Genomic DNA, 16,519 nt, shown 5'->3' with positions numbered 1-16,519 from the left:
AGACTACGCTGTACGCTATGCCACACAAACAGTACCATTTGTTATGTTCAGTAAATGATGATCTTGTGGTTGTTGAACTGCGATACAGTGGATCTGCAAAAAGTGAACCGCAGTATGGTAATTAGGTACAATTGTATTGCTCACTTGTAAATGAGACAATACAGACCAGTGGCATTTGCCAGTTGTTGCAAAGTCGCGACCCACTTAAAACAAAGATTTTAAAGATAGCTCATGAGAACACTTGTAGAGTACAATATATTCTCAAAAAACATTCAAATGTGTTTAATGTCCCGTCAAAGCATATTGATCACCATAACATCTACTAGCCAGAGGCTCGAGTAAATTAGTAGCTAAAGCGCAAAACTGCTCTCCTGTCACTTAATATGTTCCATTTGGGAACATATGTTGCGTAAAAATCCAAATAAGAATACATGCCTCTTTTTTTTTTTTTTACTAGCTGCCCACGACCCGACCAAAAATAGTTCTACAACCCCTCTTTTGGGGCCCAACCTGCCAGTTGAGAACCACTGGTATACTGTAGACAAAAAAAAAATATATATATATATATATACTGAGATACAACAAATTTGAGAATAAATTTTTTTTTTGGCATTCATAGCACGTTTTGGTGTTGACAAAAAACTAAACCTCATGAAAATCGGTTGAGAAACGAGCAAGTTATGGCTTAATTTCAATATAAATTCCTTTCTTTTGATGGGAACGTTGCCCCACCCAACATGGCCGCTACAACAAAGTAGTCTAATCACGCTGGACCTGTTTTGTTAGCGAGCTAAACTTGTCGTATTTGTCCAATTTTGTTATTCAAAACGTGCTTGCTAACCGTGTAACCATAAAATGAAATTTGGATTACAATATTTCACCCATAGGAAGAGAGAATGAAAGAAAAGAAAAATCCACCAAGTAACGTCGTCGTCGTTTGCTGCTGTGGCTATAGACGCTTCCACACACACAAATATACAAGTTAGTGACCCCCAAAAGGAGATTCAAAATGTCGAGTTCTGCCTTTTCTGCCTACTTTTCCGCTCTTTCGCTTCCTCAGCGGTCTCCGGCGAGCCGACGGTTGAGGAAAACTACATCTCCCAAGGTGCTTTGCGCGCACCGGGGTGTGGCGCGTCCACTCACTCGCACGCCCAGAAGACTTTTTCCGAGCTGACTTGGAGCCGTCGTCCTCCTTGTCCTTCTCGTCCTCTCTCGCTTTGCCTCGCCGCTTCTTTCCGTGCACTCACCGTTTGTGACAGCTGCAGCTCTGCGGTAAGTCGGCGCTCATCTCCGGGCAGGTGACACTGCAGACCCGGGGCTGAAACTTTGGGGGTTGTTTGCTAAAGTCCGAATTTGTTACTTTTTATCCCCTTTAGCGGAACTTCTTCTCGTAAGAAAAGAAAAAAAAACATCCAGCTAAAATGGTGAGTCACTTTCCTGCATTTTCCTTCTACATCACATAAAAAAGTAAATTCGACCCTGTATAGTTTAGTAATGTCATCATCATAGTGTGAAAGAAGCAAAATCCGTTATTTATGCAAATCTATGACTCATGATCGTATTTTTTTTTTTAAAAGGCATCAAGACTTCCAACGCCCACTTTTTTTTTTCTTCTGAATTACATAAGACTTGAGCTGCTTTTTTTCCACTCTACTGGCACACTTACCACGATATAAACATTCATTTGAGACTCAAGGGCATTCCAGTTTACTGGGTAACTTTAATTTAGTTGATCTAAGAGAGCATTTTTGTAGATTGTAGTTTTGATCCCTCACTCATCGGACATTTTAAAGAGGATTTTGCTTATTTAAAACAGTGCTAGATATAACCTGTGCATGGGTCTGTCCAGGACATTTCATCCCAAATCTCTCAAATATCTTACAATGCTTGTAATCTATCAGAAAAAAAAAAGTTAAAAGTTTAGTTGCAAATTGAGTATGGTCGTCCCCTCCCAATTTAAGGTAGCTAAGTTAAAAGCATGATGAAATATCATATGATAGTAAAATAAACTTATTTTTGGGGGGGAGGGGAAGTTTGGTTTGAGTGACTCATGTAGGCTCTTTTCCATTTGGGTGGGGTGTGTCCATCTGTCTGTCTGTATGTTTAAAAACAGCAGTTTCCAGTCAGAGTCCAAAAGCCGCCCTCCCTCTTAAAGGAGAAGCATCCCTTTTCCTCAAAGTCAGGGTAGGGTGGAGTCGCTACATCGTCATTCAAATGGAGCGGTTGCCATCTGCGGGCGAGCCGGGGACTTCCCTTGTGCTGTAACCACGGCAACAGGGTCAAGCCTATAAACAAAAGGAGTGGGGCTGATAAAACCAGTCTACTGTATGTGTAGTGTACATATGCAGGGTCAACATTCCTATAAGGCAAACCGCCTCGCACCCTCTCACAGTTGTAAAAAGTCAGGTCTCAACCCGTCTGTAGAAAATGTAAGGACAAAAGTGTTGGCTCACATTCCACTGGCAGGAAGTGAAAACGGATGAAAATCGAACTGTTTTCACTTCCGCTAATAATCTCATGCGGAGACATTTGTGGAATGCCCGGGAGGTGGTTAGCGCAACTCCAGACATTATCGACGACGAGCAGATCACATTTCAAAAGAGCAGTGCAGGGAACGGGCAGCGCCGAGGAAAAAAAACTCACAAATTTGCCACTTTATAAAGAGATAGTAATTGCTTTAGCAGAGATTAATTATATACTCTGAGGATCAAGCATTTAAGTTCATTTGTTAAAATATTTACTTGTACATTTATGTTTCCAGAATTATCATTTACACATTCTGGTATTTTTTTTGTAGAAGTGTCTAAGTTGATGTGTCGAATCTGCTGCTCACGTCATTGAATGGCATTTACCTAAAGTATGCTAGCTTCTGATTGGTTAGTGTTAGTCAGCTGATAGGGGATCAGGAAGTCTTGCCGCTCTAGCTGCCGTGTATGTCGAGTAAAGTTTGAACTAAGAATGAATCAGTCTCCATCCTGCCATTTCATTTTATAAACCGTGTCGCATTAACCACAAAGGAATCCTCACGTTTGTTTTTTTCTCGCAAATCTGCCACTTTATAAAGTCGCAAATTTACCATTTTTTTCCTCTCGCAAATTTGCCACTTTATAAAAACGTCCTATTTGCGAGTGTGTCCGCACATAGTGAATGTTTTTCGCCAGGGTGCGTTCAAGGTCACATGAGTGTTTGTGAATGTTGAGCATGTTAAAAAATTTCTTGGCGGCGAGGAAAAACTGTGAAAATTTAAACTGTTGTCGAACGCCTTTTGCAACTGTTTGCAACCTTGAACGAACCCTGATGATAAATCAACATTCACTACATTCGCAAAGCTGTTCAGTCAGATAAGGGGTTAGCTTAAAGGGACAAAAAATAAATATATATATATATATATATATATATATATATATATATATATATATATATATATATATTAACTGACATGGAAATCTGTCAATACTGTTCCAATGCTTTTGCAAAGGAGTTTATCACGTCCAATAAAAAGCTCAAATTTGGCAAAGGCCGATGCCTTGAATCATTTGTTTAAAACATTCCAAATCGACGTCCAACATTCCATTGGAAACGATCCACATTGTTCTCTTGTTGAAAAAAAAAAAAATCGCTGTTCTTTGTCCCAAGAGGCACGTAGACATTGATTCGATTTCAACTTGTGCTGCTGCCACTCAGCGTGTTTATGAGGAGAAGCACATGAACATTTTGGAATTCCTCCTGGCTGGAAAAGCACAACATGCCCCCTTGTTTTTGGTGGTTGTTGTTTTTGCGGACCTTGCACATGATTTGGGCGTCAGATTTGCCGCCACATTCCTGCGGTTTTGCTCTTCAAACATCTCGCCGCCTTTGGAATGAGTCGCCACAACGCGAGGGGGGGGGGGGGGGTGGGGGGGGGTGTAGGCAGCATTGACGTTCCGTTCTTATCGCATCAGCTTTCAGCGTATTGATTAGTTTGCTTCTACCCAGGCAGCCGTTATCATGTGATTGGATTGTGACTTTTATTTAGTCAAACAAGAGCCGTTTTGTGTCAACTATTGAGTGGATCACAAAGACAATGCAAGTCGTTATGCACCCGCTTTTCATTTCATTGACTGATTCTGTCATTTGGCTCCAACACACTTTTTTTATGCTAACATGAACTCCATATACAGTAAAGATATTAAATTACAAATAGTATAGTTGCCCTGCCGTATATTAAAAAAAATGGATAGATATTGCAGTATAGATAAGATATTAAAATCAATCAATTAATTTATTTACAGATCAGATTTTTTGCTCATCAGATTTCATTATTATTATATATATATATTTTTTTACACATTATCACATTCCGACATAAGGCAAAGATGATGACATTGACCCCTCCGACCCCTCTTTTGTTTTTAAAGTAATGTAAAACCTTTAATTGGTATCTTTAGTGTCGTGAGCATTAAGGGACCAAAAATGAAGTTATTTTAAATTAATTGGGGGATTAATCGGTTGTCAAGATTTTATTCTGCCAAATATCCGAATTGGCACACAAGACTTCTATTGGGCCCGTTAACTCATTCACTGCCATTAACGGTTATAGACGTCAAAAATAAATTTTAATTATTTCTATTAGTTTAATATTTTTTTCCCACTTTTGTTAACAAGAGTATGAAAACCTAGATTTGTTGTACATTTTGAACAGATATAAAATTTGTGATTAATTGTGAAGTAATGCGATTAATTATGATAAAAAAAATTAATCGCCTGACGCCCCTAATTTTTTATAATCTTTTCTTCTTCTTTTTTTTTAAAGAAAAAAAAGAAAACATTATTAAAAATGTTTAAAAAAAACCAATTAAAATTACTTTTTTTTTTTTTAATTAATAGACTCTCACTAGCCATAACTTAAGACAAACTGTTGCTTTGACGCACAGACCGGTGTCGACCCGGTGAAATGCTTCAGAACCTCCCATTTGTAAGATGCTGACTTTGTTATTGTGGCTGCAGGCCAGCAGAGGAACCGTGAAAGCCAGCGGCAACTTCAACGCCAGCGCCGATGCCGAGGTTCTGTACAAGGCCATGAAAGGCTTAGGTAAGACACTCACGCCGATTCCATTCATGTCACCTGACGCGTCACTTGACCGCAACCGCGCTCGCGGCCGTGTTTGTCCTCGCCACACAAACACCAGTGAAACTTGAGATGCGGCCCAGCAAACACGCGCTGGTAATGCAGTAAATTTAAGGCGCAGTTGCAACAGGACAAGCCTGTGGTTATGTCATAAAAAGCATCCGGAAAGAATTCCCGACATCTTTTTCTACTTTTTGTTATTTTACAGTGGAATACATTACACTCATCACATGATACGAGGATATAATGATTTGTCATAAGCGTACTTTGTTGTTGTCACAGGCACTGACGAGGAAGCCATCTTGCAGCTGCTGACATCCCGCAGCAACGCCCAACGTCAGCAGATCACCGCCGCCTACAAGACTCTTTTCGGAAAGGTGGGATCGGGTCGCCGGTGCTCACCGCTTCAACGGTTTCAGAGGAGATCTGATGCATTTTGTCCACAATAGCTACTTTTTTTAAAGAAAAAAGTGCCTCTTTTCATCATGTTATTTTTTCCCCCTAACATGAAAAAATACACACAAAATTTTTTGGGGAAAAATAAAACTAAATAAATGTATTCCTATTAATTAAGATCCCCCCCCCCCCCCCCCCCCCCAAAAAAAAAAAATTGCAGATTTTTTCTTGTATTATATATTTTCGTAAAATGACAATTTCTTGAGAAAATATTACTTTTTTTTTGGACTTTAGGTAAAATTATAACTTTTTCGACATTTCACACAATGATTATTTTTCCTAATAAAAATGACAACTTCTAGATATCAACTTTCTTCATGTAATGTATTCTCTGAAAAAATATGTTCTTCTCATAAAAATATAAAAAATGTATTCTTGTAAAATTATAACTGTTTCCTCAGATTACATCTTTTTTCTCCTTCTTTTTTTCATAAAACAGTTTTTAGAATGTATTATTTTAAAAAAATTTTTTAACTCTCCTAAAATTGCAGTTTATTTAGAAAATGACTTGTGGTTATAAGTCATTGCGCCCTTTGTTGCTATAAATAGTAAATCCTTGTTGTGGCGCATCATTGAATATTGTCGTGCACACTCCAGAAGGTGGCGCTAATGCACCAAAAGTGTTTGCCAACTGCCAAATGAAAGTAGAAGAAGAAATGGAATATGAAGAACTAGTAGTAGTAGTCGTCATGGTAACTAATGTGGGGCTGTCTCCCCAGCTAGCTTGCTAGTTTAGCATGTGACTCTTTGGCTACATTAAAAAATAAATAAATAATTTATTCATTTTTCAGGATCTGATACAAGACCTGAAGGGGGAGCTCGGGGGTAAATTTGAGACGCTGATCGTGGCCCTGATGACCGCGCCCCTTGCTTATGATGTCATGTCGCTCCGCAACGCCGTCAAGGTAAGCTTAATAGCACCGCTATCACGTAGCAATTGTAGCTATAATATAACAAACAAACAGCACTTACAGTACATCTTTTGTCTTTGAGTATGACTGTGACAATCCCCTCTTTGATCACTAGGGGGCAGGCACGGACGAGAAGGTGCTGGTGGAGATCTTGGCCTCCAGGACCGCTCATCAGGTGAAGGACATCGTAGCTGCCTATAGACAAGGTAACCTGCTTTTAACATAACATAACATATGACTTTATTCTCAACAATTTATATAATAATCTAAAAAAATAAAAAAAACTTTCTTGCATGATGGACTTTTTTTCTTCTTAAGCATTTCACCAGGTTGACACCGGTCTGTGCGTCAAAGCAACAGTTTGTCTTAAATTATGGCTAGTGAGAGTCCATTCGTTTAAAAAAATAATAATAATAATAATAATGTTAATAGTTTTTTTTTTTTTTTAAACATTTCTAATAATATTCTTTTTTCTCTTTAAAAAAAGAAGAAGAAAAGATTATTAAAAATTCGGGGCGTCAGGTGATTCAATTTTTTAATCCTATTAATCGCATGACTTCACTAGTTAACTCACAATTAATCACACATTTTATATCTGTTCTAAAATATAATAAAAAAATATAGTTTTTCATATTCTTGTTAACAAAAGTAGAAAAAACTTTAAACTAATAGAAATAGTTCAAATGAATTTTTGACGTCTATAGCCGTCAATGGCAGTGAATGAGTTATTAATGTGTGCATGTTTTTGCCAGAGTATGATGACGACCTGGAGGAGGACGTGTCGGGAGACACCACAGGTCACTTCAAGAGGCTGCTGGTCATCCTGCTCCAGGTCAACGACGTCTCCTACTATCCGTCTTGTCTCCTAGGAGCCATTTTGGAAATGTTCCACCATTAGTTGAGCTGTATTTGCAGACATGTATTATTCATCTGTTCAAAGATTGAATAGTGTAGTTTATGTTCTCATCTCTTAACATCTGTCCGCACAGGCCAACAGGCAGACCGGCATCCAGGAGGCAAAAATCCAGTCTGATGCTGAGGTAAGCCTGTAGAATATTACAAAATATCATCATTAAATTGAGATACGAAGAACTTTGAAACACTAGCTATCTTGATTTAAAAAAATAAAAAGTTAAGCTAGTTAGCGCTTGTCAACTGTAGGTAGGTAAGTTGTTTTTAGTTAGCTTGCTATTTATCAAGTTTGTTAATTAGCATTAGCATGCACCCGCTATCTCATTCGTTAGCAAACCGCTTAAACTGACCGCAAGTCTGTTTGTTCATTGTTAGTTAGCTGGCAAGCTAATTAGTTAGCTTGTGAGTACTTTGCGTAACATTGAAACACTAGCTGCCTTGTTAAAAAAAAAAGAAAAAAAAAGTAAGCTAGTTAGCGCTTGTCAACTGTAGGTAGGTAAGTTGTTTTTAGTTAGCTTGCTATTTATCGAGTTTGTTAGTTAGCATTAGCATGCACCCGCTATCTCATTCGTTAGCAAACCGCTTAAACTGACCGCAAGTCTGTTTGTTCATTGTTAGTTAGCTGGCAAGCTAATTAGTTAGCTTGTGAGTACTTTGCGTAACATTGAAACACTAGCTGCCTTGTAAAAAAAAAAAAAAAAAAAAAAAAGTAAGCTAGTTAGCGCTTGTCAACTGTAGGTCGGTAAGTTGTTTTTAGTTAGCTTGCTATTTATCAAGTTTGTTAATTAGCATTAGCATGCACCCGCTATCTCGTTCGTTAGCAAACCGCTTAAACTGACCGCAAATCTGTTTGTTAATTGTTAGTTAGCTGGCAAGCTAATTAGTTAGCTTGTGAGTACTTTGCATTGTAGAGCGCCTTGTTTTGTTTTTGTCAAAATGTGGCCGTCGTTGTCGTAGGTCCTGTTCAAGGCCGGCGAGCACAAGTTCGGTACCGACGAGCAGACGTTTGTTACCATCCTGGGAAACCGCAGTGCCCAACACCTCAAGAAAGGTTTGCGGGTCGGCCGACACGAGGCGCAGTAGCACTAGCGACGTTCGCCAGCTCACGTTTGTGTGCCGTTTTTCAGTGTTTGACGCCTACATGAAGCTGTCAGGATTCGAGATGGAGGAGAGCATCAGGAGGGAGACGTCCGGAAGCCTCCGAGAGCTGCTGCTCGCTGTCGGTAAGGAAATGTTTTTCATGTTTAGCTTTTTTGAAAATGATGATTTTTTGTTTACTGCGATTATTATTGTTGAAAGATTACAGCTGTGTTCTTTCAATATTTTGATTTCATCCTTGTAATATTACGACTTTTTGTAACTTCATTTTTGTAATATTATGTTGTTTTTCTGTTTTCCGTGTACAATTATGGCTTTCAATATTTTCACGTTATTAACGGGAACATTGACTTCATTCTTCTAATATTTTATGATGGTCTAAAAAAAAATTTTTTTTGACTTTTTTCATTATACAATTTATTGACTATACATGTAAAATTATAACTCCAGTCTTCTAATGTTTGTTTTTTTTGCTTAATAAATCTGACTTTTCTAAGATAAGGACTTCATTTTTTGAATGATTTTATCTTTTCTTGTAAAATAATACGTTTTAGTCATGTCAAAAAAAAATCTGTAAAATTACAACTTTATTATAAGTTCTATTCTTCCTATAAAATTCTGGCATTCTTGTAAAATAATGACTTTATTCTGATAGTATTTAGATTTTTTTCTCATAATATTATGGTTTGATTCTTGTATAATAAAAATAATAATAATTTGTTGTTTCGCTCTGTAGTGAAGTGTGCCAGGAGTGTCCCGTCCTATTTTGCTGAGACTCTGTACTACGCAATGAAGGTATGATGAAGGATGGACGGACGGACGGATGGAAGGACGGATGGTGGATCATTAATGTTGTTGTTGTTTTTTATGTTTTCAGGGTGCAGGAACTGACGACAACACTGTGATCCGAGTGATGGCCACTCGCAGCGAGGTGGACTTGTTGGACATCAGAGCAGAATTCAGGAGGATGTTTGCTTGCTCCCTCCATTCTACAATCAAGGTACACATATGAACATCGCCTCTATTTGATGTTTTTATTTTTGTAATAAACAGGTAAAGTTATTATTAGTAATGCTCAAGGCTGACATTGGTTTGTCTGTTTTGTTGTTGTTTTTTTGCACAGAGTGATACGAGTGGCGACTACCGCAAGGCTTTACTCCTTCTCTGCGGCGGGGATGACGTGTAACCACGGCAACAGTAGCGAATGCTAACCCCGCCTTCAAGTGGTCTTGGGAGACGACTGAGCTCGTTCGAAGTTACTCACCTCATAAACGTATCGCATGTGACGCTGACGGACAGGCCGTCGGGTGCTTTTGGAAATCTGATTGCCGATCTTTGAAAGGTAGCTAACGTTTCACTTTCAAGTCCATCTTGCTTTTTAACAGACGGTCCTCTTAATTTTACAGATGATCTCATTTCTGTGTTTGCACTTGTTTGTTTGGCAATTGACTGAATAATAAACTTTTCAATTGATGAAGTACAATCAAATCATTTGTCTTGTGGTTTGTCTTTGGATGCGCTAAATATAAAGGAACTAAAAATAAATGTATTAAAAAATACAAATGCATAAAATGTAAATATAAAAATAAATAACGTGGAAAAAAAGTGGTTATAAAAAAATAAATAATAGTTTTAGCTCATTTTTATGGCGTTAAATGTGCACTGTGAGAACAAAAGTACTGTCAAAATATATACTGTATTTAGGATGTGTACAGGTAAAGAAGACAAATTGAAATTAAATTTGTTTTTAAGTAAAACAAGTAAAAAAAGATATCTAAAATGATATTGAAATGTTAGGTAAAAATCTATTTTGATATTGTAAATATATATATTCTAATGTTACGTAATAAAAACACAAACTTGTAGTTTGCCGAGGCATGCCTCTCCAAACAAAGGCACGCCCACTCCTCACATTTTCCTTGTTGCGGGCAAGTGTTGGTGAGTCACGTTGGGAGCGTGTGGCGTTCAGGGGAGCTTTGGATAATTCTGATTGGCTCTCTATGACCCATCGTAAGTTCTTTCCATAGACTTCAGTGATTGTGCCGTTGTCAAGATGCTGAGAACTCTGGTTGCTTTTCTACTCTTCCTGGTACTCACCTCCTGCGGGGTGCCGACAGGGATCACCCGGAGAGCTCCAGCGGTAGCCGCAAATTCTCTTACGGGGGCACCATGAACTATACATGGCTTGCCCGGGAATGGAGCGACGACCAGGTCAAGGTGTTGGTCACGTGCGATGACCCCGTGGCGCGCATCCACGGCGGGGTGACCGACCGAGAGTGCCGCTACGACGGCAAGCCGCGTCGCTGACCGGCCTTCCGCGCCGACCCACGGGGCTTCTGGAAGCAGGTGTCCCGCTCCTTCAGGCGGCTCGGAAGCGGCGTGTGCGACGACGACAAGGTGCTGGTGAAGGCGCGCATGTGTAATGGAGCTCCCCAAAACGCGCATTTCAAGCTGGACATCCACAGTTCTGGCGGTGCGGACTGGCTTCCGGTGAACCCCCCCCCCCCCTGTGACGAACACCGCGGTTTACCCGGAAACCCGCCGGAAGGTGGAGTACTGCATCAGCTCTTGGGCCAGTTTTGGCACATTCTTCCTGTCCATGCTGCAAAATGATTGCTAGTTTTTACTTATTGAGTTGAATTTGTATTGTATTTATATATATATAAAAAAAAAAAAGTCTTTCACAACCACTTTTTTGGGAGTGTTTTCCTTAAAATGCGTGTGCATGCAATCTACACAAAAGGCTAAATTAAATTAAATCAGCAGTTGTTGAAGTATGACCTAATTATTATTTTTTTAAACCCCACTGAACTCTGAATCCAAGTATACAGAAAAGAGATGGGTTTTAATTCTAAAAAGTATTTTTGATATCAATGCAGGCGACTGTGACATTATGCACAACCCTTAACTGTAGAACATAATTATGTGTACTTAAATGATTCAATTAAAGTACTGCACATATGGTAAATAAAAAATGATGTCCTCAAAAGAACTGTTTCAAAAGGTTAAATGCGAATATATTGTACTTAATATTAAATATGGCTGAACTTTTGTTAAACTACAGTGTACTGGATGAAAAAAACCCAAAAAACTTTAAACCACCGTAACATGCACGTTGTAGCGTTTAAGTGAGTCTTCGCCTACCACTAGAGGGAGCCAATGTACTACCACATAATCCTTTTTTTTTTTCATCAACCATTCAAAGGGCTAGCGATCAGTCTAGGATGATTAAAAAAATGTTTTTTTAAATAATAGTAAGAAAAATAATTTAAATATATATATATTTTTTTATAGTTTATAGTTTTTTATAGTTTATTTCCAGTTATAGGTCACATTATTGGTGGAAAGAGTTTGAAATGACATCTTGGTCATGGAAAAAAAAGAAGGCATTTCACAAGGGTGTGTAGGCTTTTTATGCCACTGTATTTTGCTTCTCTACTCATGTTCTAAAAAATAACAGTTTGTCTTCAGGTCAGTAGGTCAATCTTTGTAACACACAGACCACCTCTATGTATGTTTGTTTGCGTTCACAGCTGAATAGTGACTTGTGTGTAGTTCAGCTGTCTCAATGTTAACAACTTCCTGGGCCAGCCGGCAGACACGTTGTTGATGTGTGCGGAACAAAGAGGTCTTTGAACGCAGCGCATGATTGGAAACCCGAAGTTGAGAGGTTAAAATAAAAGAGAACAAAAGAAAAAGCAAGCAAAACAGCGCACAGCTGAATGAAAATTAGAACTCTTGATTTTATTCTCCTTGGGTTTTTGGTGGTCACTCACTAGAGTGGTGATCAATTGTGAATGATGAGGTCATGTGACAAGTCCATCAGTGGTGTCTCGCACCTGAAACAAAAGCAGAGTATAGGTATGAATTTATGAGCAATACATCCAACACATCCAAATAACATTCAGGCAACATTCAATTTATTTTTATTTAATGTATTAGTTTTATTCACATGATTTTATTAGTGCTTTTTCCCCTCTCACATTTGTTATTAGTGTGAAACAGACATTTCTGTTAAATAAATACAATTAAAATCTAATAATTTACAAATAATAATAAAAATGCATACTTTTTAAAATAAAAAAATAATCAAATATTTTAGGATTGTTTGTAAAAATAAATACACTTACTAAAAAAATACATCAAATACATTATAGAGGATTTGCGAAATGACAAAAAATTCACAAATCTAAAAAAAAAACAGCATGCCAAACTACAAGTCGTATATATTTGGATCGTGCGTAAAATGTATGTTTTTACTACATCAAACAAAAAAAATTATGTACCAAGAGTATAGTTTGGAGTGTTGTTTTTTTATTATTAATAAAATTTGTTTAAAAATAATTTAAGCAAAAGTCTGACAATTTAAAAACAAAATATATTTGTTGATAACATTTTAAAAATAATTTCTACAAATTAAAATAAAAAGGCAAAGAAAATATTTTTGGAAAAAAAAGTTTAAAAAAAAATCACTAGATGTTGAATATTTGTGTGTATGTCATAAAAAGTACCGGAATATATTTTTTAAAAAAATGTAATAATTTGTTTTATGTCTGACTTGTTCTATTCAAGGTACTGTGCTGGTAGCACTTCTTTTTTTGTTTCTAAATTGGCCAATGTGGTGTAATGATTGAAGCCTCAACGCTGGATGTGAAATCTGCCTGGCAACAAGACATAAGTAAACATTCATTCATCCATTTTCCAGATCATAGCAAATCGGGCCAATCAAAGTCCCCCCCCCAAAAAAAAGAAGAAGTGATGTTGTTTTCACTTGCATGACTCACCCGTCCGCATCAGTTCTTGAACAATCCGATGACGTACTTGCAGATGCCGTGGAAGCTCTTCCAGCAGTACTCCGTGGCAATGCGGGACGCCTTGGACTCGGGCAGCTCCGTCGGGGTCCGCACGGTGGTCTTGGCCGGCTTGGGGGTGGTCTTCCTGGCGGGGGCGAGGACGGCTTTGCCCGGCTGGGGCCTGACGGGCGTCTGAGGCTTCTGCGGCTTCTGAGTGGCAGCGGGTTTGGGTTGAGCGCCGGCTGAGGAAGCCGGTTTGGCGGGCTTGGCGGCTCGGGGCCAAGCGGACAGGAAGCTCATCTGGACCTCGTCGGGGTGTTTCTTACACATGGGGGGCCGGTAGAGTCTGGCGCCCTGGCAGGCGTGGCTGAGTTTGCGCAGCTCCCACATGATCTGCGTGAAGTAGTGCCGCGGGTTGAGGCTGTAGGCGCGACACAGGTTGGGCTTGCCCTGGAAGTCGCAGTAGTATGAGCGGCCCTGGCCGGCGCCCGGCGCCGCGGGGCCCTTGCAGGAGACGCGCAGACGGGTGTAGTCTGAGGCCCCCGACACCACCATGGTGCAGGCGTCCTTGCTCTTGGTGTTGAAGCGGATGGGCTCGTCCCAGATGCTACGCTGCTGCTGATGGGTGACGCTGTTGTTGGTTTGAGCGTGGCACGCGCACGCCCACGCCGCCATCACGAGGGCGAGCACTCGGGCCGTCATGTTTGTAAGTGTAGGGGACGAGTGTGAAGGGAAAGGGTACGCGAAGGGCCAGAAAGGGTTCGAGGGCGGCTCTATAAGGTTGAGGCTGACAAAGGCGCCTTTCTTCAGGTGAATATGCGGCTCCGCCTACGCCGCACACGTGATGTGGGGGAAGGGGGGGGGGAAGTTGGGGGGACGGTACTGAACGCGTCAAACTTTTTCATGTTCATAAATAAATAGATAAATATTGCTACTTAATTCTCATATAAAAACTTTATCGTAAAGTAAAAATGAAACATTAGCTCTTTTTTTTTATAATGTTCGTGCAATATCTCACTTTTTACTTTTACTTATTTAACAAAATAATAATAATAAATAAAATCACAAGAATAAATAATAATAATAAATAAAAAATATTTGTAACGTTTGGACATTTTTCGTAATCTTACTTCCCGTCAAATCACCACTAGTACAATAGCTCTTTTTTTTTTTATTCCACACATATTTTCTAGTAATATTACGACTTTGTTTCCACTATACGAAAACCTTATCTTGTAAAATAAAATTTTTTTTTTTTTTCGGAATATTTGGACCTTTTTTCCACAATTTTAGCGTAACATCGCAAATTTTTCACTCTATCTCATGAAATAAAAATTCTTTGTAACATTTGGACATTTTTCGTAATCTTACTTCCCGTCAAATCACTACTTTTTTTTATTCCACACATATTTTCTAGTAATATTACGACTTTGCTTCCACTATATGAAAAACTTATCTTGTAAAATAAAAAAATCCCGTAATATTTAGACTTTCTTCCCCAGAATTTTACTAAATTTTATTCCTGTAATATTCCAACGGTATTTTAGCATAATTTTCTCCAAAACAGTTTTTTTTCCCCTTGTAAAATCCCGCCTTTGTTCTGGATCAATTTAAACTTAATCCAAAACATCCGAGAGCGGCTGTATCGGGTCAAGGCGCACAAAGACGCCATTCTTCGGGGTCGCCACGCAGCCCCACCTCCTCCTCACGCCACACTAACCCACAAACACACACCTGGCGTGTGTCGTGTGTGATATTCATTCGGAGGGGGGGGGGGGGGGGACTTTCAATGCAGCTGAACACATTTAACGCACCAGGTTCAACTCTTCATGATATTATATAATCTCACATAGCAACTTCTTTCACTATTGATGCATTGATGTATGGCAGAAACTTGTACTGTATGTGTGAATGCATACGTTTTACTGATTAAGAAAGTGAATGATGACCTGTCCAAATAAGAAGCATATGCTTTTCATTTTGAGGTGCCAGAATAAATTTTGTGAGTGTGGAAGCATTGAAAGGCCTCTTAATGTTTACCGACATGAACGTAAAATCCTATGGCGAAATAGTGAATGCTTTATGAGACAAATGCTTTATACCTGCACCTGATCAAATTGACTTTAAAAAAGAAAAAAGAAAAAGAAAGAACAAATAAACAAAAGCATCACTACCGGATGCAAAACTTGAAACCATTTTTCTTGTAGTGTTACGCCGATCCTAGTCAAATGATCACTTTTTCTAAAGAAGAAAATCTTTTCACTATTCCACAACATTCTAACTCTTTGTCATATTTAACTTAAACGTAAAATCACATCATTCTACTCTTCTCAAATTTAGGCTTTTTCTTATCTATACAATATATTAAAAAACTTCATTCGACAAATAACACAAAAAAAATTTTTTTTTAAATAATGACATTTCAGTTTCTGTTGAATTAGGACTTTTCGTAATATTTAAAGTTACAAAATGAAGAATTTATGGATTTTTTTTAAATTCAGGATTTTCACACTTAATAGTCAGGATTTTTTCTCTCTGAATATTACAGATTAATCAATGCAAAATTCAGACTTTATACCTAAGACGATTTATCATGTCCAATGTTTTTGTTGTTGACCACAAAGAGTGAATATCCGCAAATAATTCTAATTATGAAAATTGACAATCATATCATATAATGCGGTAATCGGGGACCAAAACAACATCTACTGGCATATATTCTTTATCATCTACACAGAATTATGAATATTACAGCAACTTATTGCAAAGCATTGGTAAGCAGCAGCAGCAGCAAATTTATTCTTTTACTGTTTATTCTTTTACTGTACATGACTGTATTAACCAGTACTTCATCCTGCTGGATTGCAGCATTACATTATCATGCAAAAAACTTTTATTGCTTTAAATTCTATTTAACTGTCATTACTCTATGTTTTTACATAGTACAATAATACTGAGTGCTATTTTTTTCTCTTAAAAAACATTTTTTTAAAAACGAAGATTTTTCTTCTTTTTTTCTTGAGGGAGGGCAGATTAAAACTCGTACCACAAGGCCGTCGAGCCCAACATGTTGTGGACTGAAGGCCGAGGATAACAGAGGACGTCTTTCAGGTGTTAAGTGGACTGCAAAGGGGACAGAACGGAAGAGTGGCGGCAATGTTTAGTCTGCTGCCTGCCTGATTTCCTGACGAACACCCTAGCGCCAGTCAGGAAGTCCATCAATCAAGAGGGGGAGGAAAAGA

At 38.5% G+C, this 16,519-nt stretch overlaps 2 protein-coding genes, 1 long non-coding RNA gene and 1 pseudogene across 3 annotated transcripts; 2 read left to right on the top strand and 2 right to left on the bottom strand.

Annotated features, from left to right (window-relative positions):
- The first annotated feature begins 1,131 nt into the window (after nucleotides 1–1,131).
- Nucleotides 1,132–9,972, top strand: anxa5b (annexin A5b). The gene is made up of 13 exons (XM_077570317.1): nucleotides 1,132–1,272; nucleotides 1,377–1,424; nucleotides 4,987–5,071; nucleotides 5,390–5,484; nucleotides 6,355–6,468; nucleotides 6,590–6,680; nucleotides 7,227–7,306; nucleotides 7,464–7,514; nucleotides 8,344–8,437; nucleotides 8,514–8,609; nucleotides 9,221–9,279; nucleotides 9,362–9,484; nucleotides 9,608–9,972. Exons 2-13 carry the CDS (start codon nucleotides 1,422–1,424, stop codon nucleotides 9,668–9,670), a joined length of 954 nt encoding a protein of 317 aa, XP_077426443.1. The 5' UTR covers nucleotides 1,132–1,272; nucleotides 1,377–1,421; the 3' UTR covers nucleotides 9,671–9,972.
- Nucleotides 1,701–6,775, bottom strand: LOC144054914 (uncharacterized). Its single transcript, XR_013294734.1, has 2 exons — nucleotides 6,536–6,775; nucleotides 1,701–2,285 (listed from the first exon to the last, which is right to left on the bottom strand). It is a non-coding gene; the product is annotated as an uncharacterized LOC144054914 (long non-coding RNA).
- A 412-nt stretch (nucleotides 9,973–10,384) lies between the features above and the next one.
- On the top strand, nucleotides 10,385–11,104 carry LOC144054913 (fibroblast growth factor-binding protein 1-like; annotated as a pseudogene).
- Nucleotides 11,105–12,207: 1,103 nt separating this feature from the next.
- Nucleotides 12,208–16,519, bottom strand: fgfbp2b (fibroblast growth factor binding protein 2b). Its single transcript, XM_077570979.1, has 2 exons — nucleotides 13,269–16,519; nucleotides 12,208–12,323 (listed from the first exon to the last, which is right to left on the bottom strand). Exon 1 carries the CDS (start codon nucleotides 13,977–13,979, stop codon nucleotides 13,278–13,280), a length of 702 nt encoding a protein of 233 aa, XP_077427105.1. The 5' UTR covers nucleotides 13,980–16,519; the 3' UTR covers nucleotides 12,208–12,323; nucleotides 13,269–13,277.

Source organism: Vanacampus margaritifer, chromosome 7, assembly GCF_051991255.1.
Source record: "Vanacampus margaritifer isolate UIUO_Vmar chromosome 7, RoL_Vmar_1.0, whole genome shotgun sequence".
Lineage (NCBI taxonomy): Eukaryota > Metazoa > Chordata > Actinopteri > Syngnathiformes > Syngnathidae > Vanacampus > Vanacampus margaritifer.
The sequence above is the reverse complement of the archived record's forward strand: the minus strand, read 5'-3'. Positions and strand labels throughout refer to the sequence as shown.